Source organism: Punica granatum, chromosome 1 (genome assembly GCF_007655135.1).
Source record: "Punica granatum isolate Tunisia-2019 chromosome 1, ASM765513v2, whole genome shotgun sequence".
NCBI classification, from domain to species: domain Eukaryota; kingdom Viridiplantae; phylum Streptophyta; class Magnoliopsida; order Myrtales; family Lythraceae; genus Punica; species Punica granatum.
The window spans coordinates 417,179-444,803 of NC_045127.1; the positions used below are offsets into that span (position 1 = coordinate 417,179).

A 27,625-nucleotide genomic window follows, 5' to 3' on the forward strand; every position below is an offset into this window, starting at 1 on the left:
TTCTATCTGGCCTTGAACAAAGAGCTGTGATTATCAACATTCAAATAGTTGAGAATCGTCACTAATCAAATTTTGGAGTCACCGAGCATCAATTTGCATATCAAATGGAGGGAAAGGTAAGGATGAGTGACCGTCAAATTTTCCAATACCAGTGTTTCGTTCTAAACTCATGACCAGGGTGGTGAAGCTCTTGGTTTCGAGTGAATTGTGCCAATACTTCTTATGCGATTTGAGAATGGAAAAAGTTCAGAAAATCTCCGATGTCCGATCTCACGATTGTGTTAGTTGGGTAATATCCTTCAGAAATAAACGGAATATGATTATTACCGTATAAATAAAAGGAAAAATGATACTATATATTATGATTTCTAAAATAATTTCACCACACATCATATTTTCAAAAATATTCACCATACATCATGATTTTTTTTAAAAAAATTTCACTACATATCATATCGTTACTTTTTCGTCCAAAATTGGATTAAATGATAATGTTACAACATCTTCAAAAATAATTTTGCACAAAAAATTTGGGAGATTTAAAATGGAATAAAATGAATTCATAAAATTTAAAAATTTAAAATTTAAAAAGAAGAGAGAGGAAAGGGCTCAGGAGGGGAGGTCAGGAGAAGGGGGGTGGTGTTGCTAGCCACCCAACCCTCCAACTGGGGTCACCGGCAGTCTCAGAGCCAACCGGAGACCCATATTGGGGTTTGTGTGGCTGGCGAGGACGCCTCCAACCCCACCAATTTAGGGGATTTCATTGCTAGGATCCCTTAAATTGGGGAGGGGGTGGTGGGACGCTTCCACTGGCCATCGACCTCCCAACTGGGATCTCCGACCTAATCTAGAGTCGGTTGGTGACCCTAATGCTAGGATCCCTTAAATTAGGGGGGGGGGGGGGGCGCTAGCCGGCGAGGGCGTCCTTGAGCAAACCAACCACACCCCCCCTCCCCCCCAAAATACACACACACATTTTTAGGGGATTTTGTCGTTGGAATCCCAAAATGGGGGTTTGGGGGTGCCCTCATCGGCCGCCCAACCCCCGATTGGGGTCGCCAGTTAGCTCTGCGTCGGTCGGCAAACCCTTGGGGGTTGGGTGGCTGGCACCTCCCCTCCCGAGCCCTTTCCTCCCTCTTTATCTTTATTTTTATTTTTCATTTTATTTCGTTTTAAATCCGTGAAGTTTTTTTTTATTGAATAATCCGTGAAGTTTTATTTTGTGTAAAATTATCCCTGAAGAATTTGTAACATTAAACGATATGATATGAAGTGAAAATTTTAAAATATTTGTGATGCGTCAGGATAATTTTTGAAAATATGATGTCTCGTGAAATTTATTCAAAAATCATGATATATGGTGTAATTTACCCTAAATAAGAAGAAGTTTTGTGAATATTTGAAAATGAACGGTAAAAAACAACCATGGTATCTACCGTGGTATCGAGTGTGTTTGGATTGAGAGTTGAGTTGAGTTGAGTTTTGGTTTTAATTGGTTTGTAATGATTATATTGTTGAATTATGAGAAAAAGTGTGAAAAAGTAATAAATAATTGAGAGAAAATAATGATTAAGTAATGATTGTATTGTTGAATTGTGAAAAAATAATGAATAGTTGAAAAAATTTAATATTAAAAATTAAATTAAATGATTAAAAATATTTTAAAAATAAAAAAGTAATGATTGTGACGTTGAATTGAAAATAAGTTGAGTTGAGTTGAGTTTCGAAACCGGCTGCGCTCGCGTAGGAAAGAATCGAATTCCGCCATCCCGACAAAAAGACAAACTTGAAGTAGGTTGTGGAGTCCAAGCCTTCCGATCGTTTTGATAGCCAAAGCCACCCAATCAAAAGAAAAAAGCGCGACTCTTGAATTTCGGGAGAACTGGCAGCAGAGCTGTACGATATTATCAATCGGCAGCTCAGAACGATCAATGGCGGCAGCTGAAGCTCACTCGGGTGAAGAAGAGTACCTCGATGTCCTTACTAAGGCCGGCGAGAAGACCGGCGTTTCCAAACCCAGGTATACGTTCTTCAGGAAAAAAGCTTGCAACTTTCTTTATCATCATCGTTCTGTGTTTCCATGGCGGGTTCTTATCAATTTGCTTCTCAGCTGTGCCGTTTCAACAAAGGCAGCAGCTTTTTTTGCAATTTACCTTTTGGTAGGGCGAAAATTCCCAGCTTTTGATAAATTTCTCTTTGCATTTTAATCTCAAGCGAGTTGAAAACCCGGAAAAGCAGCCTGTTATGAAGTTTCATAACCCGAGCAATACTTTTGGTTCTCACAGCCACACAGGCCTCTTCATGGAAATTCTGTGCTGCTTATTTGCAGGGGAGCAGTTCATCGTGATGGAGATTATCATAGAGCAGTACATGTATGGATCTATGCCGAGAGTACCCAGGAGTTGCTGCTTCAGAAGCGTTCTGACTGCAAGGATTCATGGCCTGGGCAATGGGATATTTCGAGTGCTGGTCATATATCTGCTGGCGATTCTTCGCTTATATCGGCGCAGTAATTTCTCAGCTCCTCTCAATAAAATAAAAGATGTTTTTCCAGCATTTTTACATGGGAAAACTCATGCCAAATTTGAGTTACAATAGTTTTTACATCATTATGATAACTTGAAGAGCTGCATTAGGCTGCGCTCTTTGTGGATAAGCTTTATTCACTGAGAGAGAGAGTCCGTGCACGAGCAATTGAATAATGCCACAAGTTTGAACCTAATAAATTCTGGTTGCACTCAGGAGAGAACTTGAGGAAGAGCTGGGCATAGTGCTCCCAAAGGATGCGTTCGAGTTAATATTTGTTTTTCTCCAAGAATGGTTAGCAGTTTCTCTTTGAATGTTCTATCTCAGATCATGTGGTACAGTAAATCCTTGAAGTTCATAGCCATATAAATTTGTATGGTGGTTGCTTATTCTATTGAAGGCAATATGTGCTAACCTGGTCTTTTGTTCTTTGATTACAAATTGCAGTACGATAAATAGTGGCACATATATCAATAATGAATTCAGTGAAGTGTATCTGGTGACGACTCTTGATCCAATCCCTCTAGAGGCCTTCACACTTCAGGTGAGAGGTAAAGGATTAAATTGGCTTTACAGTGACAGCTCAAGCCCTTCTCCCTTTAAGTTTTCGAAGCATTGCCTGCATAATTCCATTCTAATTAGTATTTGGTCATTATTTTTTCCTATTTAATTAGTTCCTTTCCGGTGGATGTTCAAGAATCATTTCTCACAACATATACAGTGCCAATTGCTTGTGCACGTTTTGCCTAGGTTCTTGATTATTGGTTTCTACCACTCCTGTAGGAAAGTGAGGTATCTGCTGTTAAATATCTACACTACAACCAATATAGAAGCCTTCTCGCGAAAGAAGATCCTGAATATGTGCCATATGATGTTGATGGACAATATGGACAGCTCTTTGGAATAATTGAACAAAGGTATGTTGTCAAGCCTTCTCTCTTTAGAAGACCTGTTACCATCTGTTATTTTGCGTTTCATGTTGCAAAAAGTTACCCAGCTGAAGAATCATCTTCCTTTTCAGCGAGGATATTTGCTGTTTCTCCTTATTCAGTGTGTTTTCTTCAGACAATTATCTATCTATTATCAGAAAAGAGAGCTAAAACTTTCTTGGTAAAATTCTTTATCGAATTCCATCTTGTTAGTTGCCGGCTCTCTCATGCATCTTTTTTACTATGAATGTGCAACAGGTACAAAGAGAGCACAGTGGCACGCTGTTTGGCCCTGCAGAAACAAATTCAGCGTTATGCTTCAGTCACCCTTAATCCTGAGGTTGTGAACTCTTAGGAAAGGATATGTGAATGGCTCCTTTCTTTGCAAGAGAGCGAAAATTGGTTTTCCTCTTTAATCATCATTCCTTTTCTTAGCAGTTGACAGGGCTTTCAGAAGGAGATAGGAAAGCTCTGGTTTTAATTATTAAGGCTGCGAGAGTTATGGATGAGATCTTTCACCAGCAGGTCATATGCCACACAAATAATTGAGTCTAGGGAACATCTATAATGGTGATGGTTAAGTTAGTGATTCTTAAATCCATGCATTCTATCAATTATTTCAGGTATGGTACAGCAACCCAGCTCTAAGAGCTTGGTTGAAAGAGCATGCTGCAACTTCAGAGTTGGACCAACTAAAATGGGTATACTATTCGATTAACAAGAGTCCTTGGTAAGTGTTGCCTCTTCAGGACTCGATTCAAGGAACAACTGACAATAATTTTTGGTTCCAAGCAATAACTTTTAGGACTCGTATATTTATTTAACCAAGAAAAAAGTTCATCGAAGTGCTAATTACTTAGCATTGGTGAACATTTGTAACAGGTCCTGTCTCGATGAAAATGAGGCATTTTTAACAACTGCCGATTCTGCAGTTAAGTTCCTTTCTCAATGTTCGAAACCAGTTACTGGATGGAAGGGTCTTGAATATAAGGCTGCGTTCCCTAAGCTGAAACCACCTGGTGCAAATTTCTATCCTCCTGATATGGACAAAATGGTACATCCTGTATATGGACATTTATATTATATGTTCTGTGCACATCCTTCTGGGCAATAAAGTACTTATTCATTTTGTATAATAGGAATTTGATTTATGGAAGCGTGGGTTACCAAAGGATCAACAGGAAGAAGTGACAGGATTTTTCAATGTTATTAAGAGGCAAAGTGACCTAAGCATTGAAACTTCTATGACTAATCTTGGGGTCGAAAATCACGATAATGATAATGTGGCGGGGTCTGCCACTGACCTATATGCTGTTCCCTACTGTGAAGAATATAAGTCATCTCTCATGAAAGCAGCTGAACTGTTACATGAAGCTGGAAATCTAACCAGCTCAGCTAGGTATTTTGTTCATTCAGTTTTTTTTGTCATTGACAGCTCTTTTTTTTTTTGGGTATCTTACTAGATCTTGTTTCCTATATAGTTTGAAGAGGCTTCTTCATGGAAAGGCCAAAGCTTTCTTGTCCAATGACTATTATGAATCTGACATAGCATGGATGGAGTTGGTTAGTCATGTCTCCTTCATCCACATTCTTAATTACCATATCTCTTTCTGTGGGATTTATTAAGCTTACATCATGCTAAACTGGAAGTTCATTGTGGTTTCTTAAAACGCATTAGCATGTCCACTTAAGCATAAGAAAGGCAAGGTCATATTTCCTTACTGGTCAATTGCCACTTATTTCCTTGTCAAATTACGAGTAGCTTTTCTTTTTCCCACTTGTTTTGTTACAGGACTCCAAGTTGGATGTTACTATTGGTCCTTATGAGACATATGAAGATGCTTTATTTAGCTATAAGGTACTAGATCTGCAAAATTTTCCTCATATCTGGAATACGTTCTCCTATTTCTGGGTGAATATAAGTATTTCATGACGCTTATATGGATTTCATCTCTCTGAAATGTAGGATTTTTAAGGCATCGTCTTTTGAAACAGCTTTTATGTTTCATAATGACCAGTTTATTAGAAATTTGATGAACGATGATAAACACGAACTTGTCATGCATGCATCAGATTCCAGTGATGACAGTTGTCATGTTCAGACTTCAGATATGTTGAATATGTGCCTCCTTTTATCTGTCACCCGCGTAGCATGTGTTGCTCAGGAGTTGCTCTTGTTTTAGGCTACATTTGAAGCATTTGTTGGAATACGAGATGATAAGGCGACTGCTCAATTAAAACTCTTTGGTGATAATTTGCAGGTTCATTTCTCAAATTATTTTTTTCACCTTATGATAGCAATAACTATCTAATCCTCAACTAAGTCCAGTCCTCCTTAAATGCCTGTGTTGTAGGTATTGGAACAAAATCTCCCATTGGACAGTTGTTACAAATCAAAAGATGTCAGTGCTGCTCCAATTCGTGTCATTAACCTTGTCTTCAATGCAGGGGTAAGTTTCCTGAGTTTTGCAGGAGATATTGAATTCCACACTTTTCACTCTCTGCATCCAACTGTAGCCATTTCAATGTCTAGCAATCTGCAGCCAATTGACTAGAGTAGGTCTAATGTTGTTTCACAAAATAGCCTCTATCAGACTGTTACTTATTTAGAGGTAGTATCTCGATCCTATCTTCTCATAGCTTACAGATTTTAAATGAGGAGATTGTTCCCTTTGATTGTTGTGCAAAAGTCTTTTCCTTATATGATTATGTTGTCTTAACAACATCAAGTGGGGTTAGATGTATTCAACTGTTTACTGCAGGATGTGAAGGGTCCTCAAACTGTTGCTTTCAACTTGCCAAATGATGAGCGCATTGTAAAAGATCGAGGAACATCAATGGTCATGCTCAAGAATGTTTCAGAGGCAAAGTACACCCCTTGACTTCTCGTTATCCCTTCATAATCATCCTCTTTAAACTACTTTTAGATTTGGAAACTGCATTAATAGATTTCTTTACTTTTTATTTATTTCTTATATAATCCAGGTTTAAGCATATTCTCCAACCTATAGCCGATGCATGCATTTCAAGAGAACAACAAAAGCTTGTAGATTTCGAATCTTTCTTCACTCACACAATTTGCCACGAATGCTGCCATGGAATTGGTCCACACACTATTACACTCCCAAATGGTCACACTTCTACTGTAAGAAAGGTCAGTCCTGTTTTCACATAGACAATTGTCCTTTGTCAGTCCTGCTTTCCTAATCTTCTTTAAGTGGTCAATTAAAAAATAATATATCTGCTCTGCTTATGTCCTTGGGTCTTCGGTTTCAGGAGCTTCAAGAGCTCCACTCATCTTTGGAAGAAGCAAAAGCTGATATAGTTGGTCTTTGGGCACTGAAGTTCTTGATTACCCAGGTGATTATAGCTGGAAGTTGTCTAGCTACTTTAGTTTATATGCAAAGGAGAAAACCCAAATACTGATGAAGCAATGCAATGGTTATTTTTCATTCCCTGATAATGTCAGGGCTTGCTTCCGAACAACTTAGTGAAGTCCATTTATGTGTCTTTCCTAGCGGGATGCTTCCGCTCTGTACGTTTTGGTCTGGAGGAAGCTCACGGGTAAGCTAGATAACCTACTCCATTCTAAAACAACCATTGGTGTAAGTTAGCAACCACTAACTTGTTTATGCTGCATGTTGCCCAAACAGTAAAGGTCAAGCTCTGCAGTTCAACTGGTTGTTTGAGAAAGGAGCCGTCATTCAGCAGGGTGATGAAACATTCTTGGTTGATTTCTTGAAGGTATTGCCATCCCTGATTTCCTTGTATCTTTTTGATGAGTTCAATATGGGAATCGTAATCTGTCTCAACGTCTTCCATTGAAAAAGGTTGAAGGTGCAGTTGAGAGCTTGAGCAGGGAGATACTAACCATACAGGCGAGAGGTGACAAAGCGGCTGCAAGACGTCTGCTCGAGAAGTACGGTACAATGACGCCGCCGCTGAGAGCTGCTCTGCAGAAATTAGAAATGATTCAGGTAGAAGTCCAAACTCTGACTTTCTTAGGAGTTTTTTTATCCTTTGGAAAATTGAGGGCACTCGTCACACAATCTGCATCCAATTACAAGAGCTTGCGAATGCCAGATTGGATGAACTGTGGTTTGCTTAATGACCAAAGACATAAAGCAAGCAAGCACGCAAAGCCCTTGGACTTTGGACTTGGACTTGGACTTGGAGGATTTTATGAAAACTATGAGTTGCTGCTCGAAGCGGATGCCAGAGCGCCAGTTTTTGGCCTTTGACGCCCTGTATTACATTTCAATTTTATAGGAAGAGGCCTAAAGTAATACATGAGTTGCAGCAATTTGCAGGTTCCTCTACTTATAAATTATTATTGTTATTCTCCTGATGCTCGTGCTTTTCAGGTACCCGTGGATATTACTCCTGTATTCCCAGCAGCTGTTGACATAATAATGGAATAAAAGGAGACGGGCTTATGTTAAGGAGCATGCATGTGACTGATACATACCTTCCCCCTCCCCCCCCCCCCTTTCTTTTCCTAGAATTTACAAATGTATGGGTATATATATATATATATATATATATATCTGGTTGAGTCCATGTTTGTTCCAACTTTGTAAGTTGATTATTTGGCTGTAAGTGATGAGCCAAGAAGTCTATACGACTCTAATATTAAGTGATGAGCAACCAGATGCTCTCTCGTCTCATATATAGTGCGAAGTGTTGATGCTTTCCTCTCTGATGATAGTAAAGTGTTGACTTCGGCGCACAAGGCCGTGACATCGCGTGTCTTCTTTCGATATTTATCCGTTAAAAAAATTACTGCACCCACCCAGGGCGGGCACATGCCATGGGAAAGTAACCGTTTAATTTTAAAATTTGAACTGATATTTTCTTTTTCTTTCAATGTAAATCAATCCAGCCCAAAGTCGTAGAGGAGAGGACACAGCACAGCACGCACCGAGCCAAAAAACACGAAGGTAAAGATAGAGATAGAGAGAGAGACACTTTCGCAGCTCCCTATGTTATGCTATGCTATGCTATTGCCCGGCCAAGCCCTCCCCCCTTTCAAAAATTCAAAATGCCGATGCCATCCAGCCATCCATGCTATGGATCCCAATCCCTTCACACATAAGTGGGCCATTCACAGCTCACGCCCCCCCCTCAAATTAGCTTCACTGCGTACGTAATTTAAGTTCTGGAACAAGCACACAAAATAGTCCAAAAGACGGGAAAAATATATATAATTTCATGCTACTACTGCTCTAGAGCTTTTAAATTCGATAATTTCACGAAATACAAACAGTGCCTATTTTTGAATGGTCCATCATCCCAAGCTTTTTTATTATATTTCCCAGACAGAGGAGAGGACAATTCAAATGGGAATCCCTCCCTCACTCTCTCGCAAGTCTACTGCAGTAACTTGAAGAAGAGAACTTGAAATTTTCCGAAAACAAACAAACTCAACGCTTCCTGCTTGCAAGACCAAGCAAGCAGACAACTCTCTCCCAAGACACCACACACAACTCCAACCACTCACTCATATCCTTCTTCTTCCTCTTCTTCTCCTTACCACCGCAAAAACATTTAAAAAAAAAAAAAAAACTCTTTCTTTCTGTTTCAATCGCCATGACTGGCCCCAGCAAATCTTCCTCCATTGCAATTGCAAGGCAATTCTCTTATCACTCCGTCTATGTGAACCCCCTCAACCTCAACGATGATCCCGAGCACGACCGGAGCTCCACCCAAGACCCTGCTCTTGACAACAAAGAGAATGTCACCCCCAACAAAAAAAAGTCAGTCCCGATGCTTGGTGACAAAGAGAACTCAGCTCCCGCTCCCACCAACGGGTCGTCCGCTGCTCTGAAGAAGCCCTCCTCTCCCTCCAGTGCCTTTCTTCTGACAAGCTGGTAATACTCTCAACTCGAGTAAGATTTAAATTCTTCCACCACCGCGTTCAATAGTGCATTGCCTGCCCGGTTCTTGAAAACTTACCTCCATTGAGTTGAGTTGAGTTGAATTGAGTTGAATCGAGTTCGACAGAGTAAAGTTTAGATTTTTAACGTTGTGATGCCGTGTGATTTCTTGTTGGCTATAGAAGGTGCTCAAGCCATCCTCCCTTCAGTTCTGCATGCAAATGAACGAGCCTGATTCGGCTTTCTGGTCCAAGTTCCGGGACCCCATCGGGTCGGAGAATTCGAATTCTGCAAATATATGGGACTTTTCTGATTCGGAGGCAGCTCCAGCTTCTTCCTGGTCTACTCTGCCTAACAGGTGGGTTCTAGCAGATTCAACAACCCTTTCCTTGCCATCTGCAAAAAAAGATGCTGGATGTCTGCTGGCTAGTTTATAGAGATTTCTCTCATTTCCCGTCCTGAGCTTAAAAACCAATATCGTTTCGGACATTGGAAATGAAAAAACTGTTCTTCAGGAAATTTCAACTGGTGGACAACTTCTCCCTGGCTAAAAAAACTTTCATTTCTTAATCAGTTCTATGCGTTTATGTGATTTTTGGACTTCCATGTTTCCTATCAGGACCTTGTTGTGCAGGCCATTACCGATGGACATAGGGAGGTGTACTTGTGTTATTGTGAAGGAACCTTCGGCCGACGGAGTAAATGGGGGAACTCTATATTCACTTTACACCAATGTATGATCTCTGCCCCTTTTGAGCGTCTGGGTCTTTTTCTTTCCCGGGTTTGCGTCATATCAACAGCATGTCTATTGTCTAACTCTAAGCTGAAACCATTTGATTTAAATTCTCCTATATAGTTCCGGGCTAAGCTCAACAGTTTTCAGCTTGATAGAAAAGTCTGCTCATATTGATCTTGAAGTTTAGCATATTGTATCCTTGCATTGCAGGAAGGCAAAGGGCGGCAGGATAGAAAACTAGCTGTTGCCCTCTGCAAGCGGCGGAATGGGAAGTCTATCTTCACCATTGCTCAATCGATAAAGGGAGTATTGTCTAATGCCGATGATAGCTATATTGGAGCTGTAACAGCAAACCTCATGGGCTCAAAGTACCATATATGGGATCAGGTTCAGTTCCTATAAAATACTTTGTCCTGAAAGATATACCACACCATACCCAGAGTTGTTTCTAACTGGTTTGGCAAATTGGTTATAATTGCAGGGTATATGTTTGAATTCAGTGGCCAAACAGTCCAAAACTCTTTTGGCCGTCGTAATGTGAGTGATCTCTCTCTCTCTCTCTCTCTCTCTATATATATATATATATATTCACACACACACACACACACACACATATATATGTGCATATTTCATCTAGAGATGAAGCTGGGACGTCCTGAGAAGGACCTTTCGCATGTTGCTGCAGGTTCCTCCCCACCATAGCCACATGGACTGGAAGTTATCGGACCATGAGGGCGTACATTCCCAAGCACCAGTCTATGCAGCTTAAGAGTGCAACTCATGTAAGCAAAATAGAACCTCCCTAATATAGAGGACCAGCAGATCTTGCCGACGTGTTGTCATTTTTAGTTTTAATCTCTCAGGTCCAGCACATCAATGGGCTTCCAAAGGAATGGGAGGAACGAGTTGATAGAGTCCACCAGCTAGTTTCGAGGGTTCCCAATTACAATAAGGTGAGCGTAATTTGCATGCTCCCATCTGTAACATCAAGCCGGTTCGGTTCAGTTCTGATAGGCTTTGTTGCTCCAGGTTTCAAAGCAATATGAGTTGGATTTTAGAGACCGCGGGAGAGCTGGACTTAGAATTCAGAGATCGGTGAAGAATTTCCAGCTTAAGTTAGAGGTATGTACCATTTGTTTATAACCATTTGATGCCTTGGTTTACTGATCTTAGTAGTGAGTATTTGTTTGATTTTGCTGTTCATGAACTTAATTTTGTTTAAACCAGGAGAGTGGAAAGCAGACGATCTTGCAACTTGGAAGGGTGGAAAAATCGAGATATGTAATGGACTACAGGTATAAAGTCGAAGATTAGTTCTTTGTTTTATCTAGAGAAAATGATATGGATCAAATGATGGAGCGGAAGGAGGGAGGAGGACTAGAAATCAAGCTATTCATTTCTAATAATAGTAGTGGTTTCTATTCATGCAGGTATCCCTTGACAGGTTACCAAGCATTTTGCATATGTTTGGCCTCAATCGATTCAAAGCTATGTTGCACAGTGTAATGCACATTTGTTTGGTCGGAATAGATAAGAGCAGTTCAATCTCAGAACTCAGATATCTTAGGTTCAGCCTGTCCTCTTTTGGATCCCTAGTGATCACCTGGAAGTCAAGGGAGTGATCATTTTGCGCTGAGGCACAGACAGACTGTGGGTTGTGAAAGGATCGGTGGAAGTTAAAGCGTGAAGTGCACTTTTGATGCAGGGAGCTTGGTGATCTGGAAACTTAGCAGCAGTTGTAATCAGTACTCTTTTTTTCCCCAGTGATAGGCGTAATTGGGACCATTTAGTCATCAATTCTTGTGCTGTAAGCAAATTAGTTTGTCCACCAGTTGATTTAAAGCCATAATTGCGTCATGTTCGAACTCTATTTTCCTACTGTTCAACCTCAACGGGGCAAAATGATTTGATACTTTCGCTGCTAATTTGATGCCTATTTGTTGAGCAGAATTCATCATAGTATGTGTATTGCTATAAGTCCTTCAATTATATTTTCTTTTCAAAACAAATTAGATTTGTTCATAAAAAAAATGAAAATAAATCAAATCATATTTTATCAAGATTATGTACGACAATTATAAATAGAGATTATCATATATTAGATGCGAGCTCTCAAAAGTATGTCTATCCGTAAATGCAAGTTAGATGATTAAATTTTTTTTATCTCTCTAGAGATATTACTAGTCCTAAACATAAAGGTATTTATTTATTTTTTTTTCTTTTTGTTTCACTTATGATTCTCCAATGAGTTTTTCTTTTTGATTTTTTATTTTATATATATATATATATATATATTTTTCAAGTTGGTAGAAGTATCTACTATCTAGTGTAATGCACGGGTTCGACGATTATTATAAATATAGTAAGATAGGGAATCACCCTGGGATATGTAATCAAATATTATCCCATCTTCCACTGCTAAGGATTTAATAAACTTTGTTGCTTGCCCCCTGAGCTCTTTGATAACAAACATTACTGATAGGGCCAATTTCTCCTTATATGCAACAATCACTCTTTATCAATTGTGAAACTCACGAAACAATGTCTTACATGCAGGGAAACAGGCAAATCTCCATGAAATTATCAAGAGCATCAAGAACGGATACATGGAACATAAAAGGGGAGGACGACTCTTGGGGCAACAAAAAGAAAACATGTCCACATCACTATTGCAGCTTGAACCGTCAAAAATACCCACAGGACCTGATTGGAACATCATCAACACGGACGCAACCTGAAATAGCAACACTTAGTGTCTCTCTGGAGTTCTTCACCACCCGAATAACTTGCCATCACTTTCATGGTTCAAGATCTCTCACGAAGACCCGCCGATCCAGTCTGAGGCTTAAGTAGCACTCCTTGCCCTAACCGTGGCTGCTGAAAGAGGACTATCGAAGATATGGCTACGTTGCGATACTTTGCTACTTGTAGAGTCATTTTGCACCCATATACTTCTCCGTGAGAAATTAGGAATATAGTTTCTCACATCTTATCAACTCTTAATATTTTCTTGGATTGGTTTTGCTATTGGATTCCTAGGTCTGAGAATATCCTTGCCCATGACCTAAGCCAATTTGGAGCAAGGTCAAATTTTCATTCGTTTTGTACTTTTAAAGAGTATCTGAACCTTAACTCTCTTGTATTCATTACTTCTTATTAATATCATCTATATGCTTTATTCATAAAAAAAAGTATATATATATATATAGTAAGACCGTTTTTCGAGAAAATTGCACCATTTGTAGTGGTAGACAATCTTTTAAAAGTGTAACAGTTTGGGTGCAAAATCTTTTTTTTCCCCTAACAATTCAAGATTGTGTACGATAGATATAAATAGAGATTATCATACATTAGAAGCGAGCTCTCGAAAAGTATGTCTATCCGTAGATGCAAGTTAGTTGATTAAATTTTTCATCTCTCTAGAGATATTACTAGTCCTAAACATGAAGGTGTTTGTTTATTTTTTTTCTTTTTGTTTCAATTATGATTCTCCAAGGAGTTTTTCTTTTTGATTTTTTATTATATATATATTTTTTTTCAGGTTGGTAGAAGTATCCCGTGTAATGCACGAGTTCGACGACTAGTATATATATAGTAAGACCGTTTTCCGGGAAAATTGCACCATCTGTAGCGGTAGACGATCTTTTAAAAGTGTAACAGTTTGGGTGCAAAATCTTTTTATTTCCCTAACAATTCAAGATTTTGTACGATAGTTATAAATAAAGATTATCATACATTAGGCGCGAGCTTTCGAAAAGTATGTCTATCCGTAGATGCAAGTTAGTTGATTAAATTTTTCACATCTCTAGAAATATTATTAGTCCTAAACATGAAGGTGTTTGTTTATTTTTTTCTTTTTGTTTCACTTATGATTCTCTAAGGAGTTTTTATTTTTTATTTTTTATTATATATATATATATTTTCAGGTTGGTAGAAGTATCCCGTATAATGCACGGGTTCGACAACTAGTATATATATAGTAAAACCGTTTTCCGAGAAAATTGCACCATTTGTAGTGGTAGACAATCTTTTAAAAGTGTAACAGTTTGGGTGCAAAATCTTTTTTTTCCCCTAACAATTCAATATCCTGTACGATAGCTATAAATTGAGATTATCATACATTAGATGCGAGCTCCCGAAAAGTATGTTTACCTGTAGATGCAAATTAGTTGATTAAATTTTTCATCTCTCTAGAGATATTACTAGTCCTAAACATGAATGTGTTCGTTTATTTTTTTCTTTTTGTTTCACTTATGATTCTCCAAGGAGTTTTTCTTTTTGATATTTTATTATATATATAAATTTTTTCAGGTTGGTAGAAGTATCCCGTGTAATGCACGGGTTCGATGACTAGTATATATATAGTAAGACCGTTTTCTTGGAAAATTGCACCATTTGGAGCGGCAGACAATCTTTTAAAAGTGTAACAGTTTGGGTGCAAAATCTTTTTTTTTTCCCTAACAATTCAAGATTCTGTACGATAGTTATAAATAAAGATTATCATACATTAGACGCGAGCTCCTAAAAAGTATGTCTATCCGTAAATGCAAGTTAGTTGATTAAAATTTTCATCTCTCTAGAGATATTACTAGTTCTAAACATGAAGGTGTTTATATTTTTCTTTTTGTTTCACTTATGATTCTCCAATGAGTTTTTCTTTTTGATTTTTTATTATATATATATTTTTTTCAGGTTAGTAGAAGTATCCCGTGTAATGCACGGGTTCGACGACTAGTACATATATAGTAAGACCGTTTTCCGGGAAAATTGCACCATTTGCAGTGGTAGACAATCTTTTAAAAGTGTAACAGTTTGGGTGCAAAATCTTTTTTTTTCCCTAACAATTCAAGATTCTGTACGATAGTTATAAATAAAGATTATTATACATTAGACGCGAGCTCTCGAAAAGTATGTCTATCCGTAGATGCAAATTAGTTGATTAAATTTTTCATCTCTCTAAAGATATTACTAGTCCTAAACATGAAGGTGTTTGTTTATTTTTTTCTTTTTGTTTCACTTATGATTCTCCAATGAATTTTTTTTGATTTATTATATATATATATATATATATATTTCAGGTTGGTAGAAGTATCCCGTGTAATGCACGGGTTCAACGACTCGTATATATATAGTAAGATTGTTTTCTAGGAAAATTGCACCATTTGAAGCAATAGACAATCTTTTAAAAGTGTAATAGTTTGGGTGCAAAATCTTTTTTTTTCCCCTAACAATTCAAGATTCTGTATGATAGTTATAAATAGAGATTATCATACATTAGACGCGAGCTTTCGAAAAATATGTCTATTCGTAGATGCAAGTTAGTTGATTAAATTTTTCATCTCTCTAAAGATATTACTAGTCCTAAACATGAAGGTGTTTGTTTATTTTTTTTCTTTTTGTTTTACTTATGATTCTCCAAGGAGTTTTTCTTTTTATTTTTTATTATATATTTCTTTTTTTTCAGGTTGGTAGAAGTATCCCGTGTAATGCACGGGTTCAACGACTAGTATATATACAGTAAGACCGTTTTCCGAGAAAATTGCACCATTTGTAGTGGTAGACAATCTTTTAAAAGTGTAACAGTTTGGGTGCAAAATCTTTTTTTTCCCCTAACAATTCAATATTTTGTACGATAGTTATAAATAGAGATTATCATACATTAGACATGAACTCTCGAAAAATATGTTTATTCATAGATGCAAGTTAGTTGATTAAATTTTTCATCTCTCTAGAGATATTACTAGTCCTAAACATGAAGGTGTTTTTTTTTTTTTTTTTTTTTTTTTTTTTTTTTTTTCGTTTTGTTTCACTTATGATTCTCCAAGGAGTTTTTCTTTTTGATTATTTATTATATATATATATATATATATTTTTTTTTTTAATTTTCAGGTTGGTAGAAGTATCCCGTGTAATGCACGGGTTCGACGACTAGTATAAATATAGTAAGACCGTTTTCCAGGAAAATTGCACCATTTGTAGCGGTAGACAATCTTTTAAAAGTGTAACAGTTTGGGTGCAAAATCCTTTTTTCCCTAACAATTTAAGATCCTGTATGATAGTTATAAATAGAAATTATCATACATTAGACGCGAGCTCTCGAAAAGTATGTATATGGGTAGATGCAAGTTAGTCGATTAAATTTTTCATATCTCTAGAGATATTATTAGTCCTAAACATGAAGGTGTTTGTTTATTTTTTCTTTTTGTTTCACTTATGATTCTCCAAGGAGTTTTTCTTTTTATTTTTTATTATATATTTCTTTTTTTCAGGTTGGTAGAAGTATCGCGTGTAATGCACGGGTTCAACGACTAGTATATATACAGTAAGACCGTTTTCCAAGAAAATTGCACCATTTGTAGTGGTAGACAACCTTTTAAAGGGTAACAGTTTGGGTGCAAAATCTTTTTTTTCCTAACAATTCAATATTATGTACGATAGTTATAAATAGAGATTATCATGCATTAGACGTGAGCTCTTGAAAAGTATATTTATTCGTAGATGCAAGTTAGTTGATTAAATTTTTCATCTCTCTAGAGATATTACTAGTCCTAAACATGAAGGTGTTTGTTTATTTTTTCGTTTTGTTTCACTTATGATTCTCCAAGGAGTTTTTCTTTTTTATTTTATATTATATATATATATTTTTCAGGTTGGTAGAATATCCCGTGTAATGCACGGGTTCGATGGCTAGTATATATATAGTAAGACCGTTTTCCGGGAAAATTGCACCATTTGTAGCGGTAGGCAATCTTTTAAAAGTGTAACAGTTTGGGTACAAAATCTTTTTTTTCCCTAACAATTCAAGATTATGTACGATAGTTATAAATAGAGATTATCATACAGTAGAAGCGAGCTCTCGAAAAGTATGTCTATCCGTAGATGCAAGTTAGTTGATTAAATTTTTCATCTCTCTAGAGATATTACTAGTCCTAAATATGAATGTGTTTGTTTATTTTTTTTCTTTTTCTTTCACTTATGATTCTCCAAGGAGTTTTTCTTTTTGATTTATTATTATTATATATATATATATATATATATATTTTCAGGTTGGTAGAAATATCCGGTGTAATGCACGGGTTCGACGACTAGTATATATATAGTAAGACCGTTTTCCGAGAAAATTGCACCATTAGTAGCTGTAGACAATCTTTTGAAAGTGTAACAGTTTGTGTGCAAAATCTTTTTTTCCCTAATAATTTAATATGAAACTTTCTAATTTGTTGCAATTAATTATATTCCGTTTGCTGCTTATTGACGCTCTCAACATTTATTAACGTGGCAGATGACATTTCAAAGAAATTTTTAAGGTGGCGCAAAACTTTAATTAAATTCATTTTATTAATTTTTTATTAAGATTAAACTAATCTAAAATAAATTAAATGAAAAATAAAGTGAATTTTTTTTAAAAAGAACTCTATCCTCTACCCTCTCATCCTCCTCGAGATGCCTCTCTCTCCCTATGAGTTGTTATTGGTGTTTCCAACAGCTCATCAGTCGTTGGAAGCTTGTCGATCCCCCCACCCCCGTTTTAGTCGATAAAAAGAGTGGAAGAGGGAGAAGGGGGAGAGAGAGCTATAGAGCGAGAGGTTGCCACCTTCACGGTCGAGCTGTCGAAGAACGGACAAGCCTCGGAAAGGGAAATAGAGAGAGAAACATACCTAGGCAAGTGGGAAGGGAGGAAGAGATGATATTTTCTAGAATTCATTTTTTTTTTAATTTCAATTTATTATATTATTTATATTATTTTTTGTATTGAATTTTGCGCTACGTCAGACGCATTTGACACGTCATCTGTCATGCCACTAAATGTCGACAACAATAGGGTGTAAGTAAAAGTCCGAAAATCCGAACTTAACGAACTAAAAAACCCAAAATCGAAAAACCGGAGATAGCTTTTGGGGGCAAAAAAATCCACTCGAAAAATATCGAGGACCGACCGATGTATACAAGCGATACCCACACCCACCCGAATAAAAATATATATATATATTCAAAATGTATATTTCATTCACAGAGAAAAGTATATTTTCATATAATCTTTTTAATTTTTAATTTAAGCCTAAAATCGACAATCGCTCTTTCCTTTCCACCTTCCTTCCCCGTCCTCACTCATAGTTTCACTTTCTTTTCCCTCTCGTCTCCTCTCAAACCCTAAAAAGTAAAATCCTTATTCGGTTTTGGAGTTGTTAAGTTCTTATTAGTGTGGATTATCTTGGCTTGTATTAGACTATGTACTTATCAATGCAATATTTAGACTTGTTATTTGCTTTGCGGTTGTTTGGGACCTTTGTATTGACTTGTAATGGGTTATGTTTCTTTCGACTTAACATATATTCTCTTCATTTTCGGTCCGCGAAAAAACCACCCCGAAAAATCGAAATCATGGGTGATCGATTTTTTATACTATCAAATGGTTTTCAGGTGATTTTTTTTGTATTGAAAAAAATCGGTCCAAACTAAACAGGGATCAAATTTTTTTTAGAAAAGTCCACCTGTACCCACCCACTTACACCGCTAGACGGCATGAAGGAATAGTTGATGGAGTGGAGTTAATTGCAACACATTAAAACATTTTGTACCGAATTGTTACGGAAATAAAATTGTAAATGAAATTATTATACTTTAGAAAAGTTACGCACCTATAGTGCAATTTTCCCGACCTTTTTCCATATGGGGAAAAAAAAGGAAAAAGAGAAACCATTGTTTGCAGGTTGCGACGGCGTCGTTTGCTTAAAATTCGTATGCTCGTCGCCGGAGCTTTTGCTTTTCGAAGGAAGGCGATGGTGGTCAATGTTGGTCAAACTCTTTGCGTACTCAATGACGTACTTTGTCTCTCTTCCCATCCCATCTTGCAACCGGTCAAGTCAAGAAAGTCTTTAGTGTCATTTATTGAGCCGCAAGGAAGGGAGGGAGGGAGGGTTGACCATCAGGACTTTGGGATCCAGTCCAAAGCCTGGAAGGAAGAGAAGGGAGGGAGGAAGGGATTCTGTTTCATTTCATGAACTGGGTTAATCCCCTCAAACGATCTCAGAGAAATCGAAAATCGAAGGAGAAAACAAATGGATGAGCAAGAACGAGGACGAGTAGAGACCCTTCAACGTGAGAAACCCAGGAACTCGAGATGGGGTTCCTTGAGCTCGGTTTCAACGCCCATCCAGTGGTTCAGGAAGCTCCGGTCGGAGCTCCATTGGAGCTTTCTGGTAGCAGTGGTGATTGTTTACGGAATCAATCAAGGGCTGGGGATGGGGCTCAGTAGGGTCAGTGTGCAGTACTACATGAAGGATGAGCAGAAACTGGAGCCATCAGAGGCTCAGGTCTATTCTGGGATCATTCAGATTCCTTGGATTGTCAAGCCATTGTGGGGTCTCCTCACTGACACTCTTCCCATTTTTGGGTTTCGTAGGAGGCCTTATTTTCTTTTATCAGGTGAAAAATCGCAGCACTCTTATCTTCTCCTTGGTATCTAAAGTTTCAATTTTTCTTTTCTTTTTTAAAAGAGTAAAATTTCTGGGTTCGATACGACGCTTATCCTTGATAGATTTTCATTACACCAAAAAAAATAAAAATAAATAATAATGTTCTTCCCGCCATAATCTTTGGGGTGAAACTGGAAAGCTGATTGTTATTTTCTTGTCCATTTTTTCTCTCATCATGAATAGCTTTGAAGTTAGAAAGTGTATCGAGGCAAAGTCAAACTCTAGAATTGTACATTAATCTGATTTAAGCTCTTGTAGCTGCTTTTCTGACATTAGTGCAATGATAATAAATAAGGATGTTGTGCTTAAGATGAACTATTTTGGTCCGGACAGACGAGGCCTATAAAGTTTGCTGCTTGAAACCGGTGACTTCATAGCCTCTGGAGAAATGGTTCAGTAAACTTGGATATTGCCAATCCTGTAAGGACGATTTTCAGTTAAATCCACTTATGATGATTACTTCTTGTATGCAATGGTGTAAAAAGTTTAGATGCCTTGACGTGTAAGCCACTTTTATAGTTTTTGTTATCTAAACTCTGAAATGCACATGAAGTGAAATTTAGTGCTGTTGTTGAGCCCTCATGTTCTTGATTTCAGGTTTCCTGACTATAATTTCCATGCTTTGGCTCTCTCTTGGCGGGAATGTTCCTCTTGCCTATGCCCTGTCATCTCTCATAATTGCAAGTGTCGGAGTGGCAATAGCAGATGTAACAGTTGATGCATGCGTGACACAAAACAGCATAGCTCATCCTTCCCTTGCTGGAGATATGCAGAGCTTGTGTGGGTTCAGCTCCTCTTTTGGAGCATTGATAGGATTTTCACTTAGTGGCATTCTCATTCACCTTGTGGGGCCCAAGGTAGTCTATTCTTGTTTTGAGTTTGCTCTCGTCTCACGGAAAGCAAATTTACCCAATTGCTGAAAGGAGATATTTTTGTGCACTTAATACATACATACATACATACATACATATATATATATATATATATTCTTGTGCACTTCAGTTGATTCATTTTGACTCCTTGATGAGGATCTCTCATGGCAGGGTGTATTTGGAATGCTCTGTATTCCTGCAGCTCTCATCATTTTGGCTGGGATATTGCTGAGAGAATCCCGTGCACAACACTTTGCTTATCAGCGGGTAAGCGTAATCTCCTGCTGAACTTTACTGGAAAGTACCTTTGGCCAGTTAGAAGCTGGTAAATGTTTGGTACAATGGAATAAGAAGATTTTAGAGTGTAATCACCATTCACCAAGTCAATTGCAATATTTTTGACTGCTATATGAACCCCCCAGTGATAACCCTTTGAAGCAGGTTGATGAGAAGTTCCTTGATGCTGCTAAGTCGATGTGGACGACACTTAAACACAGGGACGTGTGGAGGCCCTGTTTATACATGTACCTATCACTTGCTTTAGGTTTGAATATCCGTGAAGGAATCTTTTATTGGTTTACTGATGCTGAGGATGGGCCAAAGTTCTCACAGGTTTGTTTGCCTTTTCCCTTTATCTATAAACCCTGACAACAAATACAAACATTTTTGAATGTTTTAGCCAATTGCAGGAGGTTGTCGGCTCCATATTCTCTTTCGGTGCGATTGGCTCTCTTCTTGGAGTCTTTGTCTACCAAAATTTCTTGAAAAGTCATCCCTACCGCAGCACACTTTTCTGGGCTCAGTTGCTCTTCGGTTTATCAGGACTAATGGATCTGGTACTAGTTCTGCGATTGAACCTGAAATTGGGTGTGCCTGATTATTTGTTCGTTGTGATGGATGACACCATTTCTATATTTATTATACGAATCAAGTGGATGCCTCTTCTCGTACTTAGCTCCAAGCTCTGCCCTGCTGGTATAGAAGGCACCTTTTTCGCTCTGCTGATGTCCATTGATCATGTGGGCCTGCTTTCTTCATCCTGGACTGGAGGAATCTTACTCCACATGTTGAATGTTACTCGGACGCAATTTGACAATCTTTGGATGGCCATTTTGATTAGGAGCTTATTGAGAGTTCTTCCAATAGGGCTTCTCTTTTTGATTCCCGAAAGCGATCCGAGTATGGCTGTTCTTCCAAGTGAACTGTTGAGGACGAAAAAGGGCGATGATGTGCTCGAACCTGAGACGCTCGAAATGGCTCCACTTGTAAATAGCGCTTGATTGGAGTGACAACTATACAAACTATGCAATCTTTTCAGCTTTCATAAGAGTTTCCTTATGGGGGATTGAAGTGACATCTTAGTTTACTTCAATGGCGGGAATAAGATTAGCAGAATCTGACGATGAGAAACTCAGCTTTATGTAAGGTTAGCATTGGGAGAAATCTACTCGAAGCGATTTTTGTGAATTGACAAACTACCATCATCTCAGTGACTGATGAGGGTCGGGAGGAGCAGGTGGACTCTACTACAGAAATTTCACAGGTAAGGCATAGTGGTCGTTCCGTGTTGTGCTCAGTTGTCATATTAAAATGTTTCTTGTGGAGTAGCATCGACTATTTTCAATCTATGCTGCAACTGAGACATGCTGGTTGAGTAGCTGCACTTCCCTCTGGGATTTATCTGGTGGTAAAAGATTTCGTAGAAGCTTTATACTTTATATCAAAGATTAAGAAAGTGCCAGCAATGTGTGAACATCACGGGAGGAATCTATTCTCTTAGTCGTGACGTCTTGATTTATTTAGTCTCTTGTGTCGAGAGTGTGCCGATAATTGTTTGTCCACCCACCATAAATTGCTGATATTTTGTCCACCCACCATAAAATTCAAGTGCCTGAAATACTGCATGCAGTTCCAAATTTTCTTCTCTCAAAAGTAGAATCCGATACTGAAAAAGTAATTAGCGAAGCCAGTAGTAGATTTTGTCTCTCGCTTCGCCAACGAGTTCCTTGGCTTTCAAGTCCTAGGAAATTATATATTCACAATATCACACTCTTAGTCGCATAAATATCTTCTAGTCGAGGTTTTTGATCTTTAAGCGAAGCTGCAAGTTTCCTTTGCAAATCCCAACTTGTACCCTTTACTGTCGTATATGATCCTCTGGTTCTTCTGCTGGTAATTGCCGATGATTCCAACATCATCCTCATATGTGAGGCTTGCAACGGCCAAGCAGACCTGAGAGGGGTCCGACTTGGCGAAATACATGACACCCATCACGTCCACCACCATCTCAGCACCTCCTCCGAAATGCATCTTTATCTCTGGAACATCCACCTCTTGGTACGAGCTCAAGTTAAAGCAAGTGTCCAGGATTGAAAATCCAGGGGCTGAAGGGAAACCTGAGAACTGCCTCAGGAACTCGCTCTTCAGAGCACTGTACATCGAGGGTGGCAATCTCGTGATTACAGTGCCCGAGTCTATCAAAATCCCGGATTTCCCAAAGCTTGGCGATTCCAATGCCACTTTGCCGATGCTTATCCCAGTGAGGTTGAGGAAGTAGAATGTGGGCAGCTGCGGTTTTGGGATGATGTTGGTGTAAGAGATGGGAGTCGAGTTCTTGTAGACCGAGGAATCTCCCCCGAAGACTAAAGACCCTGCTGATGCAGCATCTGCAGAAGGCAGGCAATAAGAGAACACTCCTCCAAACATGGTTGAGGTCTGAGAGACCAAAGAAACGGAGCTCCTTCCAAGCCCCATGAGACCTGAGGCATCCCCGAAGAGGCCCTTATTGTTCCTGCCGCAACCGAATACGAAGTCGCTCACCGAGGTTGTCCCAAGGTTCAGCGTCTCAAGCCCGAGCTCTCCTCGAGTGTAGGAACCATCGCCATAGCTAACCACATAATTGCACAACTGAGGTGCTGTCTCTGAACAAATTCCCGAGTTACCAGTCTCAAACAGGAGGGACCGGCAGGTCGAGGAGTTACATGAGATGGACTTGTAGGAAGGGGAAAGGGAAGGGTTGAACAACGGATCTTGCTGGAAGTAGCAGATCCTGCAGGGTTGGCACTGCACCCACGTGAGATCACTTCCTGTGTCGACTATTACACTCATATTTCGCCCTCCCAGTTCGACCGAGACAATATAGTTCAAAGTTTGAAGCTTTATGCCGGAAGTAAGTGGGATTTGAGCCTCAGAGGCGTCATCCTTATGGCGGGAGGTCAGAGATTTCATTCTTGACTGCAGAGAGCGGACACGGGCATTGTCTGAGATCAAGGTCTTCTTCGCCTTGTCGTTCCAGTTTATTTTCTGTCCTGAGCAGTGGTCCCTGTGTATGAGTTCTAGGATTGTTGCACCCTTTGTTTGCCCTGCAAAGTGCAAACCCAAACAAAATTTAAGGAAAAAGTTGAGAGGTAAATGAACTGTTTAGTCATTATATATATATATATGTATGTATGTATGTATTTATGTATGAATATCCGATATTTCTCCGAGTGCACGACACCACAATAACACGGGCAACCAATCCTATCCTATTAATCCTACAAAATCTGATCCTCGGAAAAAAGAAAAAAAGAGTATCACAACAATTTCACGTAGTAACTCAATAATCATGCATGTCTACGATTGTCGTTGAGGTCGGTTATAGCCTTAGTTTCAAAAATAGTTATCACTGCATTAAGATCATCAAAGTCAGCTAAAACTGAGAGCTTCGACCAAGTGGTGCAAGTGAAAGAATACGACCAAGAAACAAGGAATCTATTATGTCCACTAGTAGTAGCAGCGGCAGCAGCAGAGGTTCACGTTTTGGAGATACACAGACATCTATGTATGTATTGAGAGAGAGAGAGAGAGAGAGAGAGAATGTCTGAGCCATTTAATAGAAAACAAAACCCAATGATTGATAGGATACAAAAATCTCCAACAGGGAAAATTGATTCATCCCTTCCCTCCTTACAGCTGTTTTCCAAGTTCCCACCTCCTCACGTATGCGTATATAGTCACGAGATGAAGAGTGTGTGTGTGTATATATATATATACACAGTTGCATTTTCATAACAGACAATTGTACGATTGATGTTTATTCAGACAGATTCCTCAGATTAGCATCAGATTCTAATTTAGAGAGGAAAAAATGAATTAATTTGTGGATGTGTGTGATGATGTAGCAATCCTAATTGATGATTAGTACTTTTTATTTTTGTGTTAAGAAAGTTCATAAATTTAGTACAATAATGATAAGAATCAAACGAAATAATGGGGTATTTAAGTCCCATTAATGAGGACTGAACTCATGATTCCGAGTCAGCATTTTGTACCACTGCATTAAGACCCTTCATCAATGATTAGTTAATTTCAATTGGATGATAATTAATCAAGATCCATTCAATGATTCAAATATCTATGTAGAGCGACATGTGTTGGAACAAGCCCTATGTAGAATACGAGATAGTGAGCTAGCTTCGCTTGCGGACTCGAATATTGACTTATCAAATGTGGAAGACCAGTTAGCAAATCATACATAATTATAGGTTACATTGTTTAACTCAGCAGGGTCAAACTAATTATCACACCAATTAACTAAGCAGATCATTTATTTGGGTTAAGAATATTGTGAGCTAATTAACAGACATATATATATTTATAAATATGACCTCTTCTTTTTGTTGCTCGAATATATATGACCTTTTCTACATACCCATATATATGATGTAGAACTGAACATGAGTAAATTAAGTATAGGTCCAATTTCTTTAATGAGCATATAAATAAAATAGCGAAAAATGGGAGAAATGTGGACATAGAAGAAAATAAATATGATCATTTTTTGGAGAATAAAATAACTACGTTCATATCACATATCATAAAACTTTTTTTTTTGTATGTATTATGGTATCTGGAAGCTCATCGGATCCCGACTAATCCATTTCGAGTCGGGTCGGCCTACTAAGGGAGTAAAGTTATCTCAACATGGATTTTTTCCATTCACAAGACTCGAATCCAGGACCTTGCTTGACGAAAATATGCGTCGAGCTGCTCGAATCAACCCATGTTGGTTATATCATATAATTTCATATCATAAATATTAACCAATACATCACATATATGTAACGTTTCCATTAAAAAAAAAGGTAAATTCCACTAGCTAATTTAAGCAATAATAGTGCATTGATTCTTACAGAAATGTGTGAAAAAGAATGCAATTGGGCCTCGGCCCCCTCATTTACCAAAAAAAAATTAAGTATAAAAAAGCAGATAATAGAGATCCCAAAGTAATAAAGGATTGATATATAAGAGGGACAATGCTTGGATTTCGTGGCTGAGTTTTCAGTCACGGTCCAAGTACAAAACACTTACTCTTATTGTACAAGAGTTTTGGTTTTGCACTTGGTCCGTGACTGAAAATTCAGTCATGGGATCCAAGAATTTTTTAATAATTTAATTAAGAAAAAGTAATTAGTAAAAAGGATTGCACATATATAATACATACACACGTATACATATGAGTACAAATATATTAATTAATGCATGTGTTGATGATGCTTATATATAATTTGTGTGACGTGACGGGACATGACATGTAATGTATGCCTTTAATTTCTTTTTATGGGATGGGATGGAGAGTTGGAGAAGCTCACTCGATGATCTTTGGGAGAAGCAGCTGTTGCTGTTGCTCGAGAAGACTGCAGTTCTCTGCTCTAAGAAGGCCCTGAGGTTAAGCTTGAGCACATGATGATGAGTACTACTGATCTTTCCAGCTTCAACCCCGTTGACGACATCATCATTATTATTATTATTGTTATTAATAATATTATTGGTGGAAGTGGAGCAACCGAGGAAAAGAAGAAGGGAAAATACTAGTAGACGAACTTTTGATGTGCGTAGAAGAAGATGAGAATAAGAAAAGGAAGATGCCAATATCAGCATGACTAATCTTGCGGCCATTTGTTGATCAATGGGGACTGATCTGATCGATCGATGAAGAAGTGCAAGAAGAGGAAAAGGCTTATAATCAAGAATTTGGGTAGTATATATAATTAGCTAGCTTGCTACCTAGTGATAAAATGTGAGGAGTTATAATTAAGATGATGAGGAGTGAAGAAGAAGAAGAAGAAGAAGAAGAAGAAGAAGAAGAAGAATAATGTATGAGAGAGAGAGAGAGAGGGAGGGGGTGGTGGTGGTGGTGGTGGTGGGGGGCGAGAGATTCTTTTGAAGGGTTGGAATTTGGGGAAAGAACAAAAGAAGAATGGCTGTATAAAGGGGCCCCCTCGGGTGCATGAGGAATTATTGGGGCTTCACGTGCACATTCTCTCTCTCTCTCTCCCCCCCTACCTTGCCAAAAACCATATATTATATATAATTAAATCATCCTCATCTAAATTCTTTGAATATAATTCTTCATATATAGATCAACACAAAGGCAAAGGGTTTTATTCTTTTATGTGAATATTACTTGAAGCGGGACGTGCTCTATATATCCTCTTGCCTTAATGGGATTCAAGATATATCCATGCATGCGTCTATGTATAATTAGATAATTGCATTCAAACTTTGGTCATGTATACTTTTTCTCAAGTCGTACGTAGCTCTCAATATATACAGGAGGCCCTATGTGATTATTATATAATGGACCCTCATCAAACTCTTCTTATTTCAATTTATAGAAAGGTGGAAATGGAAATGAGTAGCGATTTAATTTAGGGGATGAGATATAGATATTAATGTGCGCTTGTAGGTGCTATTACAAATGCACGCACGCATGATATGTATATTCTCACATATATATATATATATATATGTATGTATATGTAAGAAAGAGACGTTTTTATCAGGTTTTGAGTCACTGAGCTTTCAAAAGATAAGGGCTCTTACCAGTACCAGTCACGTTAATCATTCAATCAACTGTCACAACTTCCGCCGTGGGGGAAAAAGAATTAGGGGACTGTGTCTACTATAATCATAGATTCCTTTGTCTGCAAAAAAATTAATATGGAGGAATTATGATGACAAATTTAGTACTTTTCAAGTGTTTATCATTTTAATTCAGTGTTTAGTATTTCTATTATTCTTGAACTTTGCAATGCCCCTTCATTTGGGCTTCCATTTCCACATATAATTAACAAGATCTTCCATCATCATAAACACAGATTTGATACTACATGCATGCTTATTAATTAATCAATATGGAAATTATCAATTTATATTATTTAGAGAA

At 38.1% G+C, this 27,625-nt stretch overlaps 4 protein-coding genes across 5 annotated transcripts; 3 read left to right on the forward strand and 1 right to left on the reverse strand.

Moving 5' to 3' along the window:
- Nucleotides 1-1,773: 1,773 nt before the first annotated feature.
- Nucleotides 1,774-8,195, forward strand: LOC116214140 (nudix hydrolase 3). Of its 2 annotated transcripts, none has more exons than XR_004158240.1 (21): nucleotides 1,774-2,020; nucleotides 2,330-2,509; nucleotides 2,743-2,820; nucleotides 2,974-3,070; nucleotides 3,310-3,443; nucleotides 3,714-3,795; nucleotides 3,894-3,980; nucleotides 4,079-4,185; nucleotides 4,338-4,509; nucleotides 4,595-4,854; nucleotides 4,937-5,018; nucleotides 5,248-5,313; nucleotides 5,639-5,716; nucleotides 5,810-5,905; nucleotides 6,218-6,324; nucleotides 6,441-6,609; nucleotides 6,732-6,815; nucleotides 6,974-7,019; nucleotides 7,109-7,199; nucleotides 7,286-7,432; nucleotides 7,820-8,195. XR_004158240.1 is itself a non-coding variant. In XM_031549461.1 (21 exons), exons 1-21 carry the CDS (start codon nucleotides 1,932-1,934, stop codon nucleotides 7,874-7,876), a joined length of 2,358 nt encoding a protein of 785 aa, XP_031405321.1. In that variant the 5' UTR covers nucleotides 1,777-1,931; the 3' UTR covers nucleotides 7,877-8,195. The 2 variants fall into 2 exon arrangements, 1 of the variants encoding a protein (XP_031405321.1); XM_031549461.1 differs by having other exon boundaries at nucleotides 1,777-2,020; nucleotides 6,925-7,019.
- Nucleotides 8,196-8,747: 552 nt separating this feature from the next.
- LOC116192988 (tubby-like protein 8) lies at nucleotides 8,748-12,017 on the forward strand. Its single transcript, XM_031521703.1, has 10 exons — nucleotides 8,748-9,305; nucleotides 9,514-9,689; nucleotides 9,951-10,065; nucleotides 10,278-10,454; nucleotides 10,549-10,604; nucleotides 10,753-10,849; nucleotides 10,931-11,020; nucleotides 11,097-11,189; nucleotides 11,295-11,362; nucleotides 11,498-12,017. Exons 1-10 carry the CDS (start codon nucleotides 9,045-9,047, stop codon nucleotides 11,571-11,573), a joined length of 1,209 nt encoding a protein of 402 aa, XP_031377563.1. The 5' UTR covers nucleotides 8,748-9,044; the 3' UTR covers nucleotides 11,574-12,017.
- A 6,950-nt stretch (nucleotides 12,018-18,967) lies between these two features.
- LOC116201464 (probable folate-biopterin transporter 3) lies at nucleotides 18,968-22,133 on the forward strand. The gene is made up of 5 exons (XM_031532714.1): nucleotides 18,968-19,493; nucleotides 20,141-20,400; nucleotides 20,587-20,682; nucleotides 20,857-21,027; nucleotides 21,105-22,133. The coding sequence occupies exons 1-5, from the start codon at nucleotides 19,127-19,129 to the stop codon at nucleotides 21,693-21,695; spliced, it is 1,485 nt and encodes a 494-aa protein (XP_031388574.1). The 5' UTR covers nucleotides 18,968-19,126; the 3' UTR covers nucleotides 21,696-22,133.
- A 179-nt stretch (nucleotides 22,134-22,312) lies between these two features.
- On the reverse strand, nucleotides 22,313-26,595 carry LOC116201455 (aspartyl protease family protein At5g10770). Its single transcript, XM_031532705.1, has 2 exons — nucleotides 26,049-26,595; nucleotides 22,313-23,777 (listed from the first exon to the last, which is right to left on the reverse strand). The coding sequence occupies exons 1-2, from the start codon at nucleotides 26,353-26,355 to the stop codon at nucleotides 22,507-22,509; spliced, it is 1,578 nt and encodes a 525-aa protein (XP_031388565.1). The 5' UTR covers nucleotides 26,356-26,595; the 3' UTR covers nucleotides 22,313-22,506.
- Between the last annotated feature and the right edge of the window lie 1,030 nt (nucleotides 26,596-27,625).